General features: G+C 27.0%; 1 protein-coding gene across 2 annotated transcripts; it reads right to left on the minus strand.

The window, feature by feature from the left end:
- Positions 1-1,745: 1,745 nt before the first annotated feature.
- Positions 1,746-23,169, minus strand: LOC107165047 (calmodulin-lysine N-methyltransferase-like). 2 transcript variants are annotated; one of them, XM_015513095.2, is made up of 6 exons: positions 22,990-23,150; positions 10,519-10,591; positions 9,003-9,137; positions 8,330-8,600; positions 6,781-7,102; positions 1,746-3,606 (listed from the first exon to the last, which is right to left on the minus strand). In XM_015513095.2, coding segments are annotated over exons 1-6 (1,014 nt in total). In that variant the 5' UTR covers positions 22,992-23,150; the 3' UTR covers positions 1,746-3,395. The 2 variants fall into 2 exon arrangements, with proteins under 2 accessions (XP_015368581.1, XP_015368582.1); XM_015513096.2 differs by lacking the exons at positions 1,746-3,606; positions 6,781-7,102; positions 8,330-8,600; positions 9,003-9,137; positions 10,519-10,591 and adding exons at positions 19,259-21,200; positions 21,639-22,198 and having other exon boundaries at positions 22,990-23,169.
- Positions 23,170-23,208: the final 39 nt, after the last annotated feature.

Genomic DNA, 23,208 nt, shown 5'->3' on the forward strand with positions numbered 1-23,208 from the left:
GATATTAACATTGAAAATTAAAGAATTATTTCGAATATTTATCGTATACATAGACGAAAAAAATTATTTAAATTAATTTAAAAAATTTAAAAAACACCCATTATAACATCAATTTATTCATCGCTCTACTTGACATTAAATATTTAATACGTTTTTAACACCGAATAGCTTGTAAGTTTTCATGATTTTGATGAACTTAATCAAAATATAAACTTAAAATTCTTGCGCATCTTTAATTCTACATTTAAATCGCTATGATAAAAAAACTTAAGGAATCTTTTTACATTATTTAACATTCTGACAGAGCAAAAATTTTTATTTGAACATTAATTGAAAAAAGAATTGAAAAAAAAATGTAATGCCTATAATTCGTTCAAAACATTTAAAAAATTGTATAATTTATGAAAAAATAATAAGTATTGAGTTACACTAATTACGATAAAAACTAGTTTTCTTTTATATTTATTTATTTTTGTTTGTATTTGATTTTACCGTTGTTTTTGAAAACTAGTGAGACAATTTTAATTTTGACCCCCCCCCCCCCCCCCCGAGGTATCAACTAGATCCAATTTTGTATCAGAAACCACCCTCAAAGTCGAAGATCAAAGTTTATTACTACTATAAAATCTAACAATAGTTAAAATAAATATGGCATAGATACTTATAAAAATATAGGTACCTATTATAAAAAAAAAACAATGTTGAATTAAAATCAATCGATTTTCTAAGAATATAAAAGGATGAGGAAGTTCGTAATCTGGTCAAATTATTAGAACTTAATTAAACCATTGATTCATCAACACTAACCAACGTTATACTACAAACTTCATATTATCTACCTTAACGTAATAAGCATCAAAAGGAAATTATATTGTGTCAAACTCTGAACTTTCTAAACTTTAGAAACTCCGTTCTTGAAGTCCAATATACCTCTGAGTGTTTTAGAAAGTATCCTAAACAACTAGGATAAAGGTGGATGTGACGTAAATAATGTTTGCATTGTGTAAATGTGTTATCAGATGGTTGAAAGTGTGATGAAGCTAAATCGGATTTACAAAATTCCTGACTAACTGTAGCCATATACAATATTTGACCATTATAAAATGTTTACTGGTTTAATTTCGTTAAAATGTACACTTTACGTATTGTATTTTATTTTACTTACCTTCTCTGTGTCTAAAATATATATTTGCTTCAACTACAGTTACGAAAATTGTATACAGAAATACAGAATTGCTGAAAAGTAAATCTATATATCATAAAAATCTACAGATTTTTTATATATGTATGTAAGGATTCAATACGGCTTTGATGTGTTGAAGAATTTAATTATGGTTTTCAAATATTGTGACATTTATGACAGGTCATAATGGCATACTTTCGACAAATTGGATTTGTAACATTACTTTCAATTGCAATTACTTCATAGTTCAAAGTAAATTATTATTTAATAACGTTTCAAACATTTTAGAAGTATAATAATAATATTTTGTAAATTTAATATTTAGTTTATTAATTGGTTATAACATAGAAATATTTTTAAAATAAATGTAGGTATCTATTCAATCTATTCAGCATCTATTTGTATATAAATACTGTTTATTTACAAATGTTAGCTTATAAAACTACTATTTAATAACAGGCTAAAAACACATGAAAATTATAATAAGACGTTGCACATGCAAATGTGTAATATATCAATATTATACATATACATGCGTCGGAAAAGAGAATTTTCATAATAATAAGTTTTCAACTGATATAGTTCCTTATATTTTATAATATTTTTTTTTTTATTATTAACAAAAAAATGTTTTTATGCAGAATGCACTATATAGATATACAATTTTTCTGACAGACTTTTCGTAAGGTTTTCGTAGTCATGGTTACTTATTAGCAAAAACATATTTATGATTAATACATTTTCCTTATAAAGAAAAAATATTGAGTAGCGTGGTATGGTTTTACGAATTTGAATAATTGGTCCCTGGATGTGTAGGAAAGGATGAATTAATATTATAACAAAATTATTAAAGACAAAAATTCGAATTTCAGTACCTTTGGAGGTGTATAATATTATGAGGTTCATATCACATCAATTACACACAACTAAACCTTTGTAGTATTTATCCACTAAATAAAGTAACGGAAGAAGTATTTATCAATTTGATGACGCCATCAATAATAAACAAAACATTAGCTATTATCTAAATTGTAAAGAGTAATGAATAAATTCAAAATTGTTTAAATCAATAATGCAATACACCGTTACAAATACATAGACTCCAACTAAAAGTATAATGACTAATGACTAAATAGATAATAAAATTAAAATATAGAAATAATATTATGTATACATATACCAGAGAATTAGAATGTAGAAAAACGTAATGTTGTTTATTTGTTTAGCGTGTTTTTGTATTCTTCAATGTTTAAACCATTAAATATAATTTTTACGTATTGACAAATTTTTCTAGATTCTAAATTTTCTGGAAATCACATAATTCGTAATTTTTCCCCAATTTAGTAATTTTTGGTTATTAATAATATCAACATTATCGATATGCAAATAGAAAAATGATGAAAAGTGCAAAACAACATATAATATACGAACCGTAAAACTTATTTTATTTAAGAAATTGGTATCTTGAAACAATAACGTAACGTAAGTCGTATAGAATGAATAAATATCATATATTCCATTAAAGCTTGTTAACTGTGTTTTTATATTTTCTTTCCAAAGCTGTAAATAATTCCAATGCAACACACGGTAAAACGAATCACGCTCGTTTGTTACCCAAGGGATACATTAATTTCGTACACATACTGACGGACCGTAACGTTACGTTAAAAATTTGAAAATCCTGGAATTTGGTGAACATCGCAGCGTAGAATTGAACGCGAAAGCCCGGTTTAATTTAAATGAAAAATATTATATTATGTATAGTAGCGAATGCAAAATAACGGTGTAGTGTACGCAGCTTTTGATTGTACACGCCACTATTGGTACGCCGCCGCCTCGAAAATTTCATACATCTCATTCAGAACATGTTTCCCATTATACGTATCAACATAGTCGTGACGATCATAATAATAATGTTATTGTCATATTTGATAATATTATATACGAAATCATAAAGAGTCTCGAAGTTAATAATTTTCGGCTTTGCCAAACCAACACCATATTCGAAAAACCATTCTGACGCATACATATAAGTATATAAACGCACATATCATGATCTGCAGGAAAAAATATAATACTCAGATTATACAATTGAAAAAAATGTAATGGTCTTAAACACTAATATTGTAAATAATAAATGCAAGTCCACCGAGAAAATCAGGAAACCTTTACGATGAGTTGGTCGATTTTAAAATGTTAATCGAGCCATCCTTCAGTCATCGTCCAAACGTTTTCTACAATTCGATTTTTTGAACTTGGACTTCTTGAATGAAATAGATTCGGTCGATTCATTTTTAGTCAAAGCGCTCACACTTCCAACTACTTTTTCTTTGAAAGTGTGTTCTTTTTCTTTGGTACTCGGCATCTTAATCGCCACGAATTCCTGTACTGGTAACTGGAGATCGATCACTGGCTGCGGCTGACTGGAAAAAAGGTTTGTACGAGTATTATTTAATTTTTGATGGTAAAATAATGGTTTAATTAACTTTTATTAAATTTTACAGTTAATTTAAAGGGAATAAAAGCATATGTAGAAGGATTAAAAACAAATAATTTTATTCTACAAAACCATGAAGCCACTCATACTGTAGGTACTGAATGTTATTATTAATTTTAAATTTTTATTTAGCATTTATATACGTTGAAACATTTTAACTTTAGTAAATAAAAAACATAAAAGCTATTTACAAAACAATTCGCACAAAGTAAAATATTTAGTTCATATAATAAAATCGTTATTCAAATAAACTCTACACTACACATATAGTTTATATATATTTTAACAATGAAACTTTGAAATAAATATACCTAAGCAAACTTGGTTGTTATAAAGTGGGAAGTATAAAGATATGTAATTCCATAATTATAATATTTTTTTCATTATTTTTATACTCATAAGAATAGAACTACAATTTATTTTTTATTCTTCTTAATTAACATCGGTGACAATAGCCATTATGGTTACAACTTTTTTTGCTGTTGTTAAACTATGTTATACAATTTGTTTAGAACTTTTTTTCGCGTAGTGGTGTCCACGCCAAGTCTGAGTGCTGCATCTATAATATTTTGCGCATTTTAAGGCTGCAGAGTTCGTCTACGTATTGAAGACATTATGTGATTGACTGAGAGTTTGCTAAATTTAAATTTTATACAATATAAAAGCTATTTACTACAGCATAATGTGTTTTTATTATGGTCGATCCCAAATAACAGTTAAATATACGATTGTTATGAATTATAAATCATGCTCTGATTAATGAAGTAAATTTTATTTATGTATCATAAATCAGAAAAACTTATGAAATTCGAGTCTTACCAATAAGTTACACAATTTAATCACGCAAATTTTTTTATATAATTATATCTTCAATCAATAAATATTATTGATTCAAAATCGCATTTACAATCGTATAAAATACAAACACCGTTGAGAGATTCTAGATCTATAGGCACTTCTGTTACAACTGCAGTATACAATTATTGTCTTTTAATGTAATTTTATGCGAAAGAAGTTTAGAAACGTTCGATTGTTTATTAACTAAATCAACAATAAATAATAATGGCATTTTGTTTCTTAGTAAAAAACTTAAGTGCCTGCTTAAGTCATCATACGAAATATTTGGTGATGATCTTTATACTTGATTGTATTTTCAATCGAAACCTTATTAGGTACTAGATATTAGTTTGCATTCATGAAATTTAAATTTATGTCTGAGAAGCCAACAAAATATTTCTTAATCAATCAAAATATTAATTGTATTACATTTATTCATATGTATACGTCAAGGAAAAAAATTAAAAAAATTAATTGATTCTTTATTGGGATAAAAAGTTATACGATACGAAAATAAGCTCATTTTATACAGATGAGATAATATCTATAGTGCCTGCTTTAATAATAACTGAAATAAACTACAATAATACATTTTTTTGTTTATTATTTAAAATAATAAATCAATTAAAAAAGAAACATTTAGTATTATAGAATAAATGCTCTGTTATGTATAAGACAATAAGTATTTTTTCTATTACCTACAGGCTACAACTAGTAAATTACTGTTCAGTACGAATTTATATCACTTTTAATGGATGTATATTATATTATTATATTTGTACTTATATTATTATAATTATCCTATAAATAAATATAATAAGTATATACCTACTATACAGAGCTATATTTTTAAGCAATAGTAACACATTTTCTTAGTAAAGGTATTACTGTTTTTCAAAAAAATACGTTTAATCCAATTTTGAGTTCAGTAGTAAGTACAGTATAATAAAATCTAAGTTTTTTACTGTATAATTGTTTGAGGTTTCTGTTTTTTTCTTTAACGACCCTTCTACTGAGAAATCAACATTAAAATAAAAATATATCAATGTACACAGATTTAATAGTGTTCAGTATAAAAATATTATTGTCTTATGTTTATGTTATAATAGTTCTGCTAACTTTAGATGAGCATATTAGTGCAACATTATTTTACATAATATATAATTATATTCCACGCTTTATACAACTTCAAAATAGATTGTTATTAAAAAAAAGACATAGGTGATAAAATATTTGATTGTTTTTCAAAAATATGTGTTATTCGAATAATTAAAAGTTCAAATTTTAATTTATATAAAATTTTTTTTTTAATGGAATCATTTACTAGTTTATGATTCAGTTTAATGAAAACATACCTATACAGTATAGTTAATAAAAATTTAATATCATCAATATATTTCATATTAAAAGTTTGAAACTCGAAAAAAATCGTAACCATTTTCAGACACGGAATCCGAAACCCGAAATTATTGGTCACATTTTTACTCCCTAGTGTTAACCTATTACATTGAAGTATTATTTAAAAAAAATTAGACAGCTACCAACTTAAATTATAAATAAACTTGAATAATTTTTTTACTATTTTAGTTTCTTTATGTTTTGCTTTTTTTAAGGGTGTTTTGCGAATGTTCAGGACTTTGAAACCCTAGCTCTAATATAATCATGCTCAACTTTAGCTTAAAAAAATCAATCATCGATTTTAGTTTAAAACCGCCGTTTATAGGATTTATTGGAGTTTTGTTTTCTTTAACAATTGTAAATAATATTATGTAATAAAATATGACGTAAATGTATCGTGTGTTGATATGTTATAAATTATTATAATAATAACATTTATTTTGAAACCTAAGACACATTAGAGGACATGTTTCGGTTTGGTCATTGGGCTTTGTCGGTCGATTATTTGGAACGCAACTATAAATATATATATAATATCTGTTAAATGATTAAAACTAATAGCGTTTTTCGTCTGCCAAAATGGCTTACCCCAAACAATGAAAAATTGCTTTGTTTCCCAGCTGTGTACGTGCTAGTCCATATATATAAAACGGGCGAAGGCCATATATATATACAATAACAATGGCATTTATATCGTTAAAAAAAATGAGCCGTAGCGGAGCGCGTTCGAAATTCGATTAAATATAATATAATATATACGAGTAAATAATCGAATCGCGATAAATTGATCACGAAAAATAAAACAAATCACAACTCGATTATCACCGATGAAGACAAATTATTATATAGTTTTATCCAGACTTACATCTTTTCTACCGTTCTCCATGATCCTATGCGAGTCGTTTCCGCCATGAACGGTTCGAATTCACCGCGCACCGGAGGCTGAGGATCTGCCGCAGCGTCTTCGTCGCCATCATCATCGTCGTCATCGCAGTCGTCGCCGGCTTTCTTGTCTGCAGTCTTTTTCCGTTTGGCTTTCGACCCGGTGGCCGGTGCTTTCTTTTTAAACGCCCCCTTCTCCTTGTTCTTGCTATCCTTTCCTTTTCCATTCGTTCCCTTGCCGCATTCTTCCGCTTCTTGTTCAGCCACACTCAAGAAACCCTCGGCCGGTGGTTCCCAAACAGACTCTATAGAACAAATGCGTCAATAAACCAATGAAATTAAAAACTTAAACCACCTCATTTATTTTACATACAATATGTTTCAGAATTAGAATACATTTACAATTTAAAAACGAAAAGAGATTGAATAGCTTGCTTAAAGTGCAGGGTAATTAAGTGCAAATCCCCCCAAAAAAACTGGGTGTGTCTAATGTATAATCAGAATGCTTTTAAAGTTAATTTTATCAAAAAATACTTTAAAATAATCTACAGTATCACCCAAAACACATTTTATAGTTAAAGACCAACGTTTCAATACACCAGAAAAAAAGATACTTTTGCATCAAAATCAAATTATAACTATTGATTACATTTTATATTATAACCTCCTTTCATGCCACATAGACATTTTTCTTTCATGAAAATGTTTTTTTAGAAGGGTCTGGTTGTTGCAAAGACCAATGAATGAGCAGAACCATGACAAAAAATAGTATATAATATGTGGAATATGCGAGAAAACAATGTCATTTATGGGCGAAATGTTGCCCTCGTCCGGAACTGATAGCTCAATTCTCACCCCTGCCGGTTAGGTTAGGTTGTCAGCACACAATCTACTGTGAAAAATATCGCGCGATATGTAATGATATTCTAATAGTATTCTTAAATTTTAATACCAAGACTCGTGAAAAATAACACATAGGAGTGTTATGTGTTATAACAAAGGTAAGCATTAACTAGTGAAAAAGTTTTTTTTTTTAACTAGTTTAGTTTATTTTCTAATCAACGTATGAACTTGTTTAATTGATTAATTGCTAGTTGAAATAACTTGGCTTTTCTCAGTTGATTTTAAAATAATTTATCAAATTAAAACATTTTGAAATTTTTCGTCTGTACGTAAATATTAATATTAAATAAAAATAATTCAATACTAAATAACACAAACATTTCTGTCCCTTTTCTTGATAAAATAATTTTATATATTGACATATTTTATTAGATTAGATACAGACAATCATTCTTTATGTGATTTACAGACTATAATTAAAAAATAAATTAACTTTTTCTAAACTGAGTTAATATTATTTTTCATATTAACTTTTAACTTATTAATCATGTGTCTTCTTGATTTAATTTATCTGGAGTTAATTATTTTTATTAACTTGCCCGCCTTTGCTATTTGGTGTTGTATAAGATTAATTAAAGAAAAAAAACAAACACCCGATGTACGTATTATATGAAACTTGTAGCACTGACCTCCTGTCTCGGTGTTCCAGTAGTACATCAGATCGGAACCATCGTCAGTCCTGGACTGGTGCCAGACGAATTCGGGTTTGGGAGCCGGCACCGGTTTGATGGACACGGGCATGTTGTTTTTCGAATAGCTGATGTTTACGTGTGGCCCTGCCGGCTGCGGAGTCATTATATAAGGCGTAGGACGTATACACAAGCCCTTCTCTTTGATCAGTACTTGTGACGAATAATCAGGATTGTTCTGTATGTCGTTGTAGTACGCTTTCATTGCGTTCTGTAGTATTGTAATACGATTTCAGGTAAAAAAAAAAAATAATAATAATATTTAAAAACTGTTGAACAAACACAACGCATTTTAACTACTTCTTTATTTACGGAATTGTTTCAATAAACTAAATAGTCACAACCCGTCAATAAGGAAAAATTGAGTTTCATAACCAAGTTATACATAAAAAACGAAATTGAATAACTATTTACATGTAATATTGTATAAGGCGGTCCCATAATAAACACGGTGTCACGATTACCATATTATTATTCATGCGGTGGTTGATTTTTTTTCAATAACTTTAATTACTTCGTGAAATGCACAAGTAAAATATCCATCATGCAGTATTATGTAATTTAAAATATAGTAAGGGTTGTAATATAAATTAGATGATATATTTAAAAATACCTGTTCCATTCGTTTCATATCCATTTCAATTTTTTGTTCTTCTTTCCGTTCGATAGCACTATTTTTTTTAATGTCCACCAACCGTTTGGCCACGCTGCTTTGGTGCCGTTTACCATTTTCATGAAATTGAATACTCTGTCAAGCCCGAAAAGATTTATAAAAAATAATTAAATTAATAAATCGACATATTATTATAATATTAAACATTAACCAGATCCCGGTGATAGGTGATAGTAAGTACTAATACGTTGATACATATTCCAAACGTGTTTAATGCTTTAATATAGATCGGCATAAAAAAAATCTATATAATTATAATATATTATTTTTCTATTATTTAGAATCAAATTTCTATGATATCTTTGGTCTTTGTTAGGGTTGCAAAAAGCTTAGCATCACCGTGTTATTTGTAGTAACAGTGTGACACCCATCGATAACCCAAATCGATATGATTTAAATGCATTAAATAATGAGCGCACACTAATTGCCTATCGATTTAAATAATATAATTCATTTTGAATTGGCTTCTATTTTAGGTAATAATTTTCTTGTCCTTGAATCATTTCCGATAGCTATAAATAATAGATTTCTAGTTCAAATCACAAACAATAAGTTTTTTTAAAAATTAATAACAGTTAAAAGCTCATATAAAGGTACCTAGTAAACTTAGAAAAATATAGGTTGGATTAGATTGGTTTGTCCATCCTTACATTGTAATAAATATTAATAAAAAAAATAAAATGAGTAGGGACTTAATAAAGTAATAAATAAATTTCAACTAAGATAAATAAATAATTATTAATATTTTAGTAAGTATAATGTATTCCAAATGACTGAATAAAAATTTAAAAAGTCAATATACTAACACAGCTTTAATAGTTAGGTAATAATAATAAAAAAAAAATCAATAACCAATAAATCAAATAATTGAGATAAAATACTATTATATTTTATTATAAAAATTTTAAGTTAACTATGTTTCATCTAAGTTTCTTAACTTTTCCAAGAATTAAATTTATTTGCAAATACCTTAAAAAATGTTGAAATTTTAATTGGGCAAACGAAACTGACCGTTTAACTAATGATATTTAATTTAATCGACTGTCAACTAATATTTAGCTTATCAGTGATCGATAAGATTAATTATATGTTGCATTCAAAAACTGTATATATGTATGAATTACTGTTGTCTAAAAAATAAAATTCTTAAACACTAAAATAAAATAAAATTTCAAAACTATAATAATAATATATAAAATAAAATAATTAATAGTACACGTACAGTGATCGATACATTATTATTAATTAATAATCTAGGTATGCTAAGGAGGCAATTTGAGTAGACCGTTTAGATATAAATACTCGAATTGTTTCCAAAAACACTCGGTGCCTCCGAATGAACAAAGGTCATTTATACCCTTATATGAGACATTGCGAGGCACAATTCGAGGGTCACCTAAATAATAGTAAACACATCGATATCATAATAATTATAAATGGTATATTATGTACTCACAGGTTTGTTATCTGCAATCCAACATTTACAAAAGTCACAAAATTTCTTGCCAGTAGATTTCCAAAACTCTGTCCTGCAGAAAAATATGCATTCATCAATGACACATCATAAAATCTGATACATTAAACTATTTATTTTTAACACATTATATTTTATTACACATAGTCACACTTCAACACTATTTTCAGTTTATAATAGTTTAAACACTCTATGCAGTTGGCTGCTTATGAGTTTCTAAAAATTAAAAAGATCGTTATCATTTTAAGACACAACTAGGTATAATAAACGAGAAAATGAGAAATAGTTCTGCTTTTAAATACTTAGATTAGTTGATAACTTAACACCATAATTTTTAACTATGCATTTTTTATTTTTTATTTTTTATTTTTTATTTTTTATTTTTTTATTATTTTTTTTATTATAATTTTTATTTTAATGATATTTATAGTTGACATATTTCTTGAACTACTCTTGAGTTTTCTTAGAAACACCGCATTTAAAATATATTAACATAGTCTTACTTATCGATTTCGTAAAGAATTATTTACTATTTATCTTATGTTATGATGTATTGAATGTACGATAAGTTTGTTTATCGCATAATTAAAAAAAATATATATATATAAATATAAACAGTTGACAGCAGTCATAGTGAAATTGAATATTACTAGATGAATCATGTTGAGTTTGGTTATACACTATTATACATTGAGCATACTACATATTTCCATATTTAGGTAAATCTACTAGGGCTAAGGATATTTCAAATGTTGATACCGAAGTATAACTACTACATTAAAATATCTTAATTCGTGGTCTATATTATAACTAGTTATATAGTATTTTTGATTATTATTTTGCCTTGGTAAATACTGAAAACGCCATACCTCGATAATCGATAATTTCGATGAATTTAGAAGTGTTTTAACCAAGAAAAATTGTAAATTTATTTTCAAAAAATATGTTTATAATTATTATGATTGCCTATAAACACATTTTAAGCTATAAATGTGAACGGTATTATACTCATGTGCTAGCTAATGCAATTTGACTTTTTGCATTTTATATAAAAAGATTTAATTATTTTCCAAATAAAAATTTATAATTTAAATATGACTACCATTGATTGATCATTCATCAGTAGTTCCTTAGTTTTTCTTTAGGTTTATGATATCAAATAATAGTCAGCTATAGGCTGTAAGACTGACTTTTAAATTACAGATATAACCAACTATAAAGTCAGCATAACAAAGTTTACTTAAAACGAAGTAATATATTTACATAATGTATGATTAGCCTAATTACATGTAAATAATTCAAAACATACATCTAAAGTTAAAACTCAATGATGACGTACTTATCTCTAAAGTAAAGGTTGGTGTCACCTTAAAGTATTAGAGCCAATTTTATTCCGAACTCATCTTTTACACCAATCCTCTAATCAACCAACCTTTACAAATCTCTATACAGCATCAGCCAAAAGTTTCATTACATCAGCGTAAATAAAACAAATGTATACTTTGACTTTAAACAAGTATAAAATGATAAATAACTTGTTAGTAGGCATGCTGTTTTCTCATTGACGACACATTCTGTTGTCATATGTTTTGTACCAACATAAAACAGACAATTCATCCAACTTATTTACATATTAGAGGTACACATTCCTAGTTTTGATAGTTATTATTTATAAAATGAATAGGGTCGACAATGATTAAAAAATAACAACTGTTAATTACTGTAGAATAATATATTACACAAATATTGTAGGTAGGTACACACTACACACCTATACAAACATATACTTAAGTACCGAATTACGGGCTACTAATAATTCTCTATTATCGAATTAATCGTATATTTCGTTATTTTATTTTATGTTAAATAATTCAATTATTTCAAAATTTAGAATAATTTTCTGAAATCCAGCTGCTGTAATTTAAATCAGTATTCGTTTAGTACTTTAAGTCAAATTAAAAATCATAAAAATATGTTGTTAATTATTTAGTATAATACAATTATAAAATAATACAGTAAATGTAATAATGTCAAAATCAATAAAAAAATATATATAATATTAATATTGAATATCCATTACAGCAATGTGTAAAAATGTAAAAATTTGAAAAATTGCATAATAACATTTTATCATGAAAAAAAAAAATGTTTAAATATATATCTCGCTAGCCCGTTAATAGATCGGTACCCGTTCGTTATTCGTATATAATATAGATAATCGTATTTATAGGTCACATATACTAAACTCGACTTTGGCTCAGTAGGTCACATACTAAAGGAATACCTTTAAATCACATAATATAATATTATTGACAATGTATCTAAATTAAAATATAGCCATATGTTAGTAATGCTGAAGATTGTATTATAATATTATAATATTATAATACGTGGACCCCACCATTGTATAACGCCTAAGAGTTAGATATATACAATCTACCTATTCCAGTATTCCAGAACTAAAGTAAGATTACAGAACGAAAGAACCTACCTATTACAACGTATAATAAAATATTAGATATGCAATATGGTAATAATTGCGCCAATATTTGAAACGAGTGATGTTAAACCCACACAGATTATTACGGTGTGTAATATTACAAAGAGCGCAAACGGAGTAGGTACCCCTTGTCGGCAAAATATGATTATATACATAAATAACACAGATATAATAATATAATACAAAGGGCGAAAAGCTTTCGTTCTTTATTCGCATTATGTACCTGCAGCATAAGTATTGTTTTCATCAGTATTGTAATAACTAATAATACTCTGATGTAACAATATGATGGTGCATCATGTTAGGTTATTGGTAGGTATACTATATAGACATAGATTTCGCCATCACAAAAAAAAAATATATATATGTTACATATAACATATATCAGAAATAGGTATATATTGTTTGTACCTGCGTTGCTATATTGTATCTGAATGCGACGATACAAAAGTGTATTATATTCAGTAACAAACTATATAGATGATTTGTCGTCGTGATCCGCAACGAATACTTTTATCCCAATTCCTGGTTATTATGCCAACGAGCACGCACGCACATTATCTCGCTGTACCTATATCGTATTTTATATAATGAAATACTATACTTTTATCGCGAACAAAGATGTACATCATTGTAACCTTTAACTATTTCAACATCATATAAATAATGTATTTCGTACGTAGGAACTACTACAGTTGTTGATGATAGAAGTAGTGCTATCGAGTGTTTCGACAAAAATCCGTAAAAAATAAAAATTACATAGATAGGTAGAGTCAATATTATACACGACTATATATAGGTAAACACGATACCTATGCTATAAAATATCATTGCAATGACTTTAATCGCGTGTACACAAAATCAATATAGGTAATAAAATAATATACAAAATATGTGTGCAATAATCAAGATATCGGAAAAAATTAAGGCGCCGTTCTATAATCTAACCTACAACCTAACAGTTTTATACGAGTATAATGACGAGTTATAAACATTTTTGCAGCAGACCATGGCGGTGATAGAAAAATCGTTTTGCCTAATGTTTGAAGTATGAAATTTGACTATGTGGTAAAATATTTCACAAAACATAAAAATTGAAATTTTTTCTAATACAAATAGGTATTAATGTTGATTATTTATCAATAACCTGACCAATGAAAGCCATTACTAATGAGTAGTAATAGAGATTGATAACCCTAGTATTATAAAATTGTGAAGATGAGTTATGACAATTGCCTAAATGCAAAAATAAAACCTAAAAAAAATTTAATTTTTAACATTTTAAACATTCACAATTTTAAATTTCATGGAATTTTCAATCATTAGTTTTACCTATCTACCTACTTGAAGAATGGAAGTTCAGGTTGTATACAGATAGTATTACAGACTACAGTATACCTATACTTAGAATCGTTTTACACTGCAACGTTCGAGGTAAGAATTACATCACGACTCACGAATGCCTACGTATAAATATAGAGTGGTAATAATGACACAGGATGATAGACAAATTTTATTTGCTTGTTGATCAACATACCAAAGTTACACATGTTTAATACTATAATATATATACATAATGGATGGTACAAACAATTATACGATATATATAGCGAGTTTCCTGAGGATTCTCAATTAAATTTAAAGTCATATGGTTTCGGTATGTAGTGACCATTGTTCTGACAACTTGAAAGTAGAAAATACTCGTCAGCCCCTTTTTCCAAAATATACAAATTTACGTATGTAGTATATGTTTATAAATTATGTGTTTACTTTAACAAAAATAATTTAACATATAAACAATATAAATCAGTTTTATTGCACAAAACACGAATGATGACTTTGATGCTCGAGAAATATGAAAAATGTTACGTCAAAAATAACATTGTAAAAAAATAGTTTGGTTCACCGGAAAACTTTTTAAAATAACAACGTCTTTGGACAAAAATATTTTAAAAAAACCTACCCTGAAGTGGGGGGGGGGGGGGGGGGTAACGAGTATACACGTACAAAAAATATAATATATGACATAAATACGACGAAGATACATATAAATAAAATTGTATTTAAATATGGTGCAACAATGTATTACTCAATAAGTATTTACATGATATACCTACACATGTTGTAGTAAAAGTACGATGACAATATTGACAGTATTATTATATTGCTGTTGTGGTGGCTGGCGGGAAAGAAGGGATAAGCGTTCGACTAAAATTAACGATCCGGCAGCCAACGAGCAATCGATACGTTTACTTACATATGATTTGGCGGACGTCGTTGCTAATAGAGGGCATTTAGCCTGTGGAGGCATAACCGATGATCTAAATAAGGAATCTAGTCTAATAAGCGGCGATTGGCAATCTCCGAGACTAACCATTTTGTGACCGTTCCAAAAAAGAAAATAAGAAAAGCCGTTTAGGCGCATAATATTAATAGAACATTATAAACACACGTCCAGACTATATAAAGTTTTAAAAAAATAAACATAAACAAATGAAAAAAATAAAATATTTTTGTATACAGCACGATATAATATGCCATAATATTACTATCATATAGTACCTAATATCATTTAAACCTACATACATATCTAGGTAGGCACACATGTACAACTGCGATGATTATTGGAATAGTGTTCATAGTTGTACGAATAACGTTTAGGTATCATCAAAATTCGAGTATTAAAATATTTCACTAAAAGTAAAACTACAAGATATATCATATGAAAAACGGATGTCCGCAATGGTTTCTCTGTTTCTCTCAATGCTGCCAAAAATCATAAAATAAATAAATAATTAAACAAATAACCATAAATATCTTCCGATCTCTGACCACCGACGACCGCGGACGTAGGACCTTTTTAATTACAATATTTATTATAGCCATTAATATTTATAGCCAGCATCGCATGTATTTCGTCCTCGTCCTATAGCTGGCGACGTACAATAAAACGCCAACACACTCGATGACGATGTAAAATATTACAATAATATATATTATACGCCTATATACTACAAATTATACTATGTTTATTAGGGATAGGACTATAGGAGTATCCGAATAATACATGGAACCCAAATAATATGGATTTGAAGAATCTAAATAATAAGAATTTTAGATTTTTCAATACCTACCTACAATAAAATCATGAAAAAACCATTAGATACTAAAAATATTAAAAATAAACACACAAATTATAAAAAGGGGGAAATTAGGTAACCTATCTGCTATACAGTACTTGTACTTCATCATTGAGTACATACGTAACTCTAATGAGTGTGTTAAATATGAATTCAATGATGAATCATTGCATACGAAAATCTGGAAAAAATTCTGAATGGAGTCGGTCCGCCAGCCCATCAAAAAATCATAAAATATAAAAATATGTTGCTATTAATTAATGTAGTAATAATTTTACTTACAGTGATCGATCCATAGTATTTAAAACCAATGCAAATATGCAATTAGTAATACGTATAAGCTATAAATAGGCAACAACATACATTTATCTAAATGTTATTTAGATCTCATTGTGTGAATAAAATGTGATAATACGCGTAAAAATTTCAAATCCCTACAAGAAATAATTTTGAATTTCGACAAAATAACTAAAGTCGTATTATTTGTTTACACATGGAATTCAATCCAAATTTGAATTTCAAATATCTATAAAAAAAAATCAACTTAATAAACACATAGATTTTGTGGTTCCAGTATGAACTACAATATTGAGAAACCTTATGTTGTCAAACTTTTTGATCGACGAATTTTTTTTTATCAATTATTTTTTAGCTTCGACTAGTTCATCCCCCCAAATGTTGAACCTGTAGTTCCGTTTTGTCTTATCTCATAAAACTCACTCAATATGTATATGCACTAAGTTGTAGCAAGCCGAAGGGGTTGTACTCCGGGTACAAAACTCCACTTTCCTTGTAGGATAATACTTAATTTTTTATTAACTTAAGACCTTAAGTAATAATTGATAACTAATATTTATTATTATATACTATATCTTATGACAATCACTTGTATAGGCATGTTGTCCTTGAAAGAACGTACGACTTTTATTATTGTACTTCTATGTTAAATTAAATATTTAAAAAAAATCCATACCTATTATCGTTTTTACATTTATAATTAAAACCCACATTAAAATATATCTATTGTTTTAGCGACTTCGAATTGGGAAATTGAAAAACATTTGCACTGGGCGGCATGAAGATTTTTGAGGTCAGATATATAAACTACAGAGGGACTCATCAACGGATTAAGTATATTAAAGTCAGACATTACGGACGGAGACACTGCATATTATACATAGTTAGTACCGTACAACTGTATCTCTGTAATCTGTAGTCTATACAGTAGGTACACCTTAGTCCTTGGCGATGGGTTTTTTTAACACAGATGTGTGGCAGCGAATTACCAAAGCCGATTGGATATGTAAGTTGTTCTTCCTTTGATTAATATTACACTCGTGTCAAAATAGTAACCGAAATATAACTCTCGTACATTGAAATTCACGCTGCATACCGCACACCCACGGTCTGTTGTCAATCATTGAAAGTTCTACACGAATTGGCAGATTACTAACGCAATTTTTTTTTTAAATATTACTTCCATTTATTTTAAATAAAACTGTAGACCATGATTTTCCCATTAACTATTTGTCTTATACATGCGCTAAAAATAATCCAAAATCGCTAATAATAATAGTAACTATAATATTATGTATTTGTTTCTATTTTTTAAATCTAAAATCTAAATTAAATTTTGTATGTGCTAATAAAATATTATAATTATAAAATTACATGGTTTAAGATAGTATTGAGTAACATGGAAAAGCAATTGGAATGAATATCCTTACAATTTCACTAAAATTAAAATATCTAAAATATGAGTTGAATAATACAAACAATAGATGTATGTTATGATATTTATTGAGTATAGGTATTATTGAACAAATTTACCAAGTAGGCAGAATAGCCTTTTTCCTTTAATTATCACATATTAATAATATATAAACTAAGCTAATAAACACATTAATAATAAAATACATAATAAATAAATCACTTCTATTTTCAAAAGTAATACTAATTTCATATGAATAATGACTAAACAAGACTAGAAATGTTAAATAAACATATTAAATGGTAACAGTGTAAAAAATAATTGTCTTTTAAATTATCTACAACCATAATATAAATATATAATAATATGTACCTAACAAGTAAATATTTTATATATGATTTTATAAAGCTAAAGAATACAATATTAATATATTAAAACGTATGTCAAGTTATAGTTATTTCTAAATTGGACCCTAGGTTTTATAATAGCAGTAGCATTATATAAATATATATTTTATAAATGTATAATATACCCATATTATAGTATATAATTAAATTCAATATGTTTAATGTATTGGTGTTTATAATTACTATAGTAATAAAATGATATTCATAGGAATTTGACCTATCTTAAGAGATTTAAAAATTGTTTACAATATTTAATACACACAGTCTACTATTGTAAAGCAAGAAAAAAAAATTACAAATAGGAACATACATTAAAATATAATTTATAGTGAAGGCATTCGATATTTTAAGGTATGTGATAAATTTATAAATATTTTTTTAATACTATAGTACTAACCTTGTATGCTACCTGCTTGAATTTGCTGCATTTTAAGCACAATGTATAGAAATAAATTAAAAAGTTATTGTAATTTTTATTTTATGTAATATATATTATTTTTGTTTCGATTTAAAAAGCTTCAAACATATTTTCTTTTAACACATTATCTAACTGCAACCATTCTTCTTGTAATTGGGTGATATAACATAAACTTTGATCTAAGTGTCTTAATTCTTTACTTAATTTAATGTCTTCATTAAAATTCAATTGTTTGAGTCTACTTTGTTATTGATTTTTTACTTATCAGTCTAATACTTTACAGACAAAAGTAATTTTGAATTTTTTATTAAATTACAAATTCGCATAGATGGAGTGTGCATGTTTGATTTCAGCACAAATTATGTTGTGGTAGGTAGTTACATGACAATTACAAATACAATATACCTACTACACAATATCTATCTTTCAGTGATAAATTAAAGAAAACTAATAAACTAGAATTTACTTGAAACAAAAATAATCCCATCAAATTACTTTCCTTGCTTTAATTATAACTAAAAACATTATTTAAATTGCAATTAAGAGGTACACAACCATTTGTTGTCTCCATCTAACAAATGCATAACATTGTAAATTTACACTCAGCAAATCACATTTAGCTCCATTAGTTTAAAAATTATAGTGAATCGAATTATTGTGAAACTTGATGTTAAGAACATTATCCGTGTTTGTAAGTAGTTTTTTTACGATAGTTCAATTTTGTAGCAAGTTATGCATATATAAAAAGCGTAAATTAAAAATGCTCATAACTCACTTAAAAACTAAGTTATCGTAAAAAAACCCACATATAAACACAGGTAATGTTTTAACCACCAAGTTTCATAATAGGTTAATTTACACTAATTTTTAAACTAATGGAATTAAAGGTGATCTGTTAAGCGTAAATTTGGTATGTTATGCACTTGTAAGACAGAGACAACAAATATGTCTGTAACGTCCTCTTAAGTGTCAATAAATAAACAACAATAATAAATTTATAAGAAATATTCAAATATGTATATATTTAAACTACCTATCAATGTTGTTCTTTATAAATATTTTTGATTTTTTAATTACATGAAAATAAGACAAAACAAAGACAATAAAACAATATAATTTTCAACATAAATATGATAATTCAATAGGTATAACTTTATAAATTAAAAAAAATAACTACAGTAGAGGAACAATGGAGATAATTACTTTAAAAACAATTTACAACGAAGAATGAAATTAAATTTCAATTATTGGCAACTTCAAAACTAACAAAGATATTAAATATAATTAGATTTGTTTTAATAGAAAATTCGAATAAACCAACACCCTGTTTAAAAAATTTTTTCAGTAAGCTCTAGGAACTCTATTTGATATTAACATTCATGTTTAGGAAAGGAACCTATTAAATCTAATTAAAGTAATGGAACTACATAATAACAAACAATTTAATTTTCTATCTTCTTCAATATTTTAAATATAACCAGGCTCACTTTTATTCACATTCAATGCATGACATACCTATAACAATTATTTTGGAAATTTAAGTTTATAAGGTATAATTTTGTATAGGTAGCCAGGTAGGTAATAGTTTTAACGAATAATATTACAAAATAATAATAATATTAATAAAATAAAATCTATAAATGAATACTGAAATGGAACTATTGGATTATAAATACAAAAATCCATGGATGGATGCAACTCCAAAAAGTGGTAGTGGAGATTTTATAGTTGTTAAAAAAAAAAAAAAATCAAAAATTAGAAGACTTACAAGCCATTAAAACACTGTTTATGTATGAGGGTTGTTGATTATAAAAGAAAGAACTATACTATATTATTATATTTTCTATTGGAATTTTTTTTAACAACAGCATTTCTATATATTAACTTTTTAACATTATTGTTTTACTAAAAACTTATTTTTTCAACTATAGGGAGATGATTGATTCAACTATGCCCTCCTATGAATTCAACATTGCAGAAATTATAAAAAAAAATATTGGTTTCCAGAAGTTGATCATTGTTGTGATTTTTTAATATGGTAAGTTGAGTATTTATCTACTGACAATTTTGGATTGTCAGATCTAATATTTTTATTTTTATTGATGTTTATAATTTTTCTTAATTTTTTTTATTGAAATTGGCAATCACTAATTTTGGTCGCTTTGGTGATACTTATCAACAGTGGATAATGTGAATCAGCATCATATGAAGGATTGTAGAGAACCTGTTTAGAATGACGTTCCCATACCAGAGTGTTGTAGTTTTGTTGTACAGTGCATATCAAACCCTCTTGCTGTGCCATGTTTATGAACTCGTACAAAGTAGTCCCTCGTTTTGGTGCTGCAACCAATGCAACTCCACCAAATGATAATGATGCTGCAATAGTATGCACCAAATCGTCACGAGCTTCATCAAAAAACAGGCAATCAGCAGCTAGTACGACATCATAATGACAAACGTTTGCAGGTCTTTGGTCCCATTTCAACACCTAATCATGGAATGTTACCATTAGTTCCAGAGTAAATTGGAAATTCAAAAATTGACTTGTTCATTTCAGGCTACTAAACGTCTTCAAAAGCATGCTTATAAACGAGAAAGAATTCAGATTGTTCCACTACAACTAGGTATTTGATTAACACAAACAAACAGTGAGTATAAAAATTAAAAAATTTAATTTAAAAAAAAAGAGTAAAACAAATGATAGATTAGATTCTTTTAATCCAAATCCAATATCATTAAATTAAAATAGGTACTAATAATTACAACAATGTATAAATATAACAGGTTAATAACAAAACATTGAAATAATAATAATAGGTAATAGAAAAAAGATCAGATTAATACATGTAGATATTAAAGAACAACAAACAAGTCTACATGTATGGTGTCATTACTTTAATAATAGGTAATGTTCATCATAACTAACCGAACAAGTAACTTTGGTTGTGAACACATTTTTCTCAAGTATACGCTCAACATTGTATACAGAATTCGGATTTCCATCAGTCAAATGAACATCACTACAAAAACCATATAGAGCAGCCATTATACCAGCCAAACAGCTCATACCACCGCCCAGCTCAAGTACAGTCTTATCTCTGAATGAATCCAGATTTGATAGTACATAGTAAGCTAATACTTCTTCAGATGGCCATATACGAACATTCCCCGTATTGTTAAAGCCCATAAGTTCCTCAGGCGTAACAATTATAGGAGATCGACATACAATTGCAGAGAAATTATTGTTTTGAACACATGAAGAATATTTAGACCATTCAGTATTGATGCATTCAATATTAAAGAGATCATAGCTTATTTGTGAAGCAAATATCTGGTCTTGACATTTTTTACTGACAGTATTTGCCAATAATTTCCATCTATTACGTGCACGTTCTTTAGCATTCATTATTCAACATATTATTATAAATTTTGGCTTAAATTAATGTTTTTTTTTTTTTTTTTTGACTAGATATCACAGAAATTGTCCTGCAAGAAACAGGAAAATAAAATAATATTTATAGCTAATACTCGGTACATTTAATCTAATTATTATCCTGTAAAATAGGATTAAATATTTCACAGAAGGTACATTTTAACATACGGAATATAAAAAGTAGGTACTTTTAAATAAATATAAAAATAACAAAATATAGGTGTTTAAAATATTTGTAAACATTTTAAATAGATAAAAATAAATTAGAATTTAAAATAATGAAAAATTATACTTCAATAATTTAAAACAATAAACATGAATATTAGATAGAAACATCATAAATACTAGGTACTTTATAGTTATTAAGTCTAGAGAATAAATAATTCTAAATAATAAAAACTTGTTCTTTAAAATTAAAAGTATCTAAGTAACTACCTAACCTACCAAACTTTACAATATTACAAGAACCATATAAGTAGTTGAATACAGAATTGTATTACCTATAAAACTAATCAACCTAAAAGCAGGTGTAGTATTGTATAACAATATTATAGATCCTAATACGCTTATGTATCAATACATTTTATATACCTACTTAAATATTAATACTATTATTTTTTAGTCGCTGAAATAAAAACACCTTTCAATAATGATGATTTTTTTTTAAATTTAAATTGTAATTGTTTTACTTAAAAATAAATAAAGAACTAATAAAAATCTTAATTATGCGTTATAATATATATTTATTTTTTTACTGTTAATAATGTAAATGTTTTAAAATTCATAATATTATTATTATTTATATAAGTAGCTACTAACAATAGTGACAGAAACTAGTACTTACATTTTTGGTGTGTATGTCTCTATAACAACTTACAGAAAAGAAAACAATGTACAATATTTTACATAATTGATTCAACAATACATTTATCCAAGCAAAAACGTTTTAAAACAACCGTTCAAAAAACCACTAATGTTAAAAAAATCACTACTATGGTTACATGAAGAATTAAAATACATGAATTAGGAGGGGCAGAGTAATATTGATATCCTTGTCATGATA

This window comes from Diuraphis noxia, unplaced genomic scaffold (assembly GCF_037042655.1).
Source record: "Diuraphis noxia isolate RWA-SAM2 unplaced genomic scaffold, SU_Dnox_SAM2 contig0002, whole genome shotgun sequence".
Classification (NCBI taxonomy): domain Eukaryota; kingdom Metazoa; phylum Arthropoda; class Insecta; order Hemiptera; family Aphididae; genus Diuraphis; species Diuraphis noxia.

Coding starts and splice junctions, on each gene's coding strand:
- LOC107165047 (XM_015513095.2), bottom strand. Junction 8,601..9,002: donor ATATGAAACGAATGGAACAG/GTATTTTTAAAT, acceptor ACAATACTACAG/AACGCAATGAAAGCGTACTA. Junction 7,103..8,329: donor CTGGAACACCGAGACAGGAG/GTCAGTGCTACA, acceptor TTTGTTCTATAG/AGTCTGTTTGGGAACCACCG.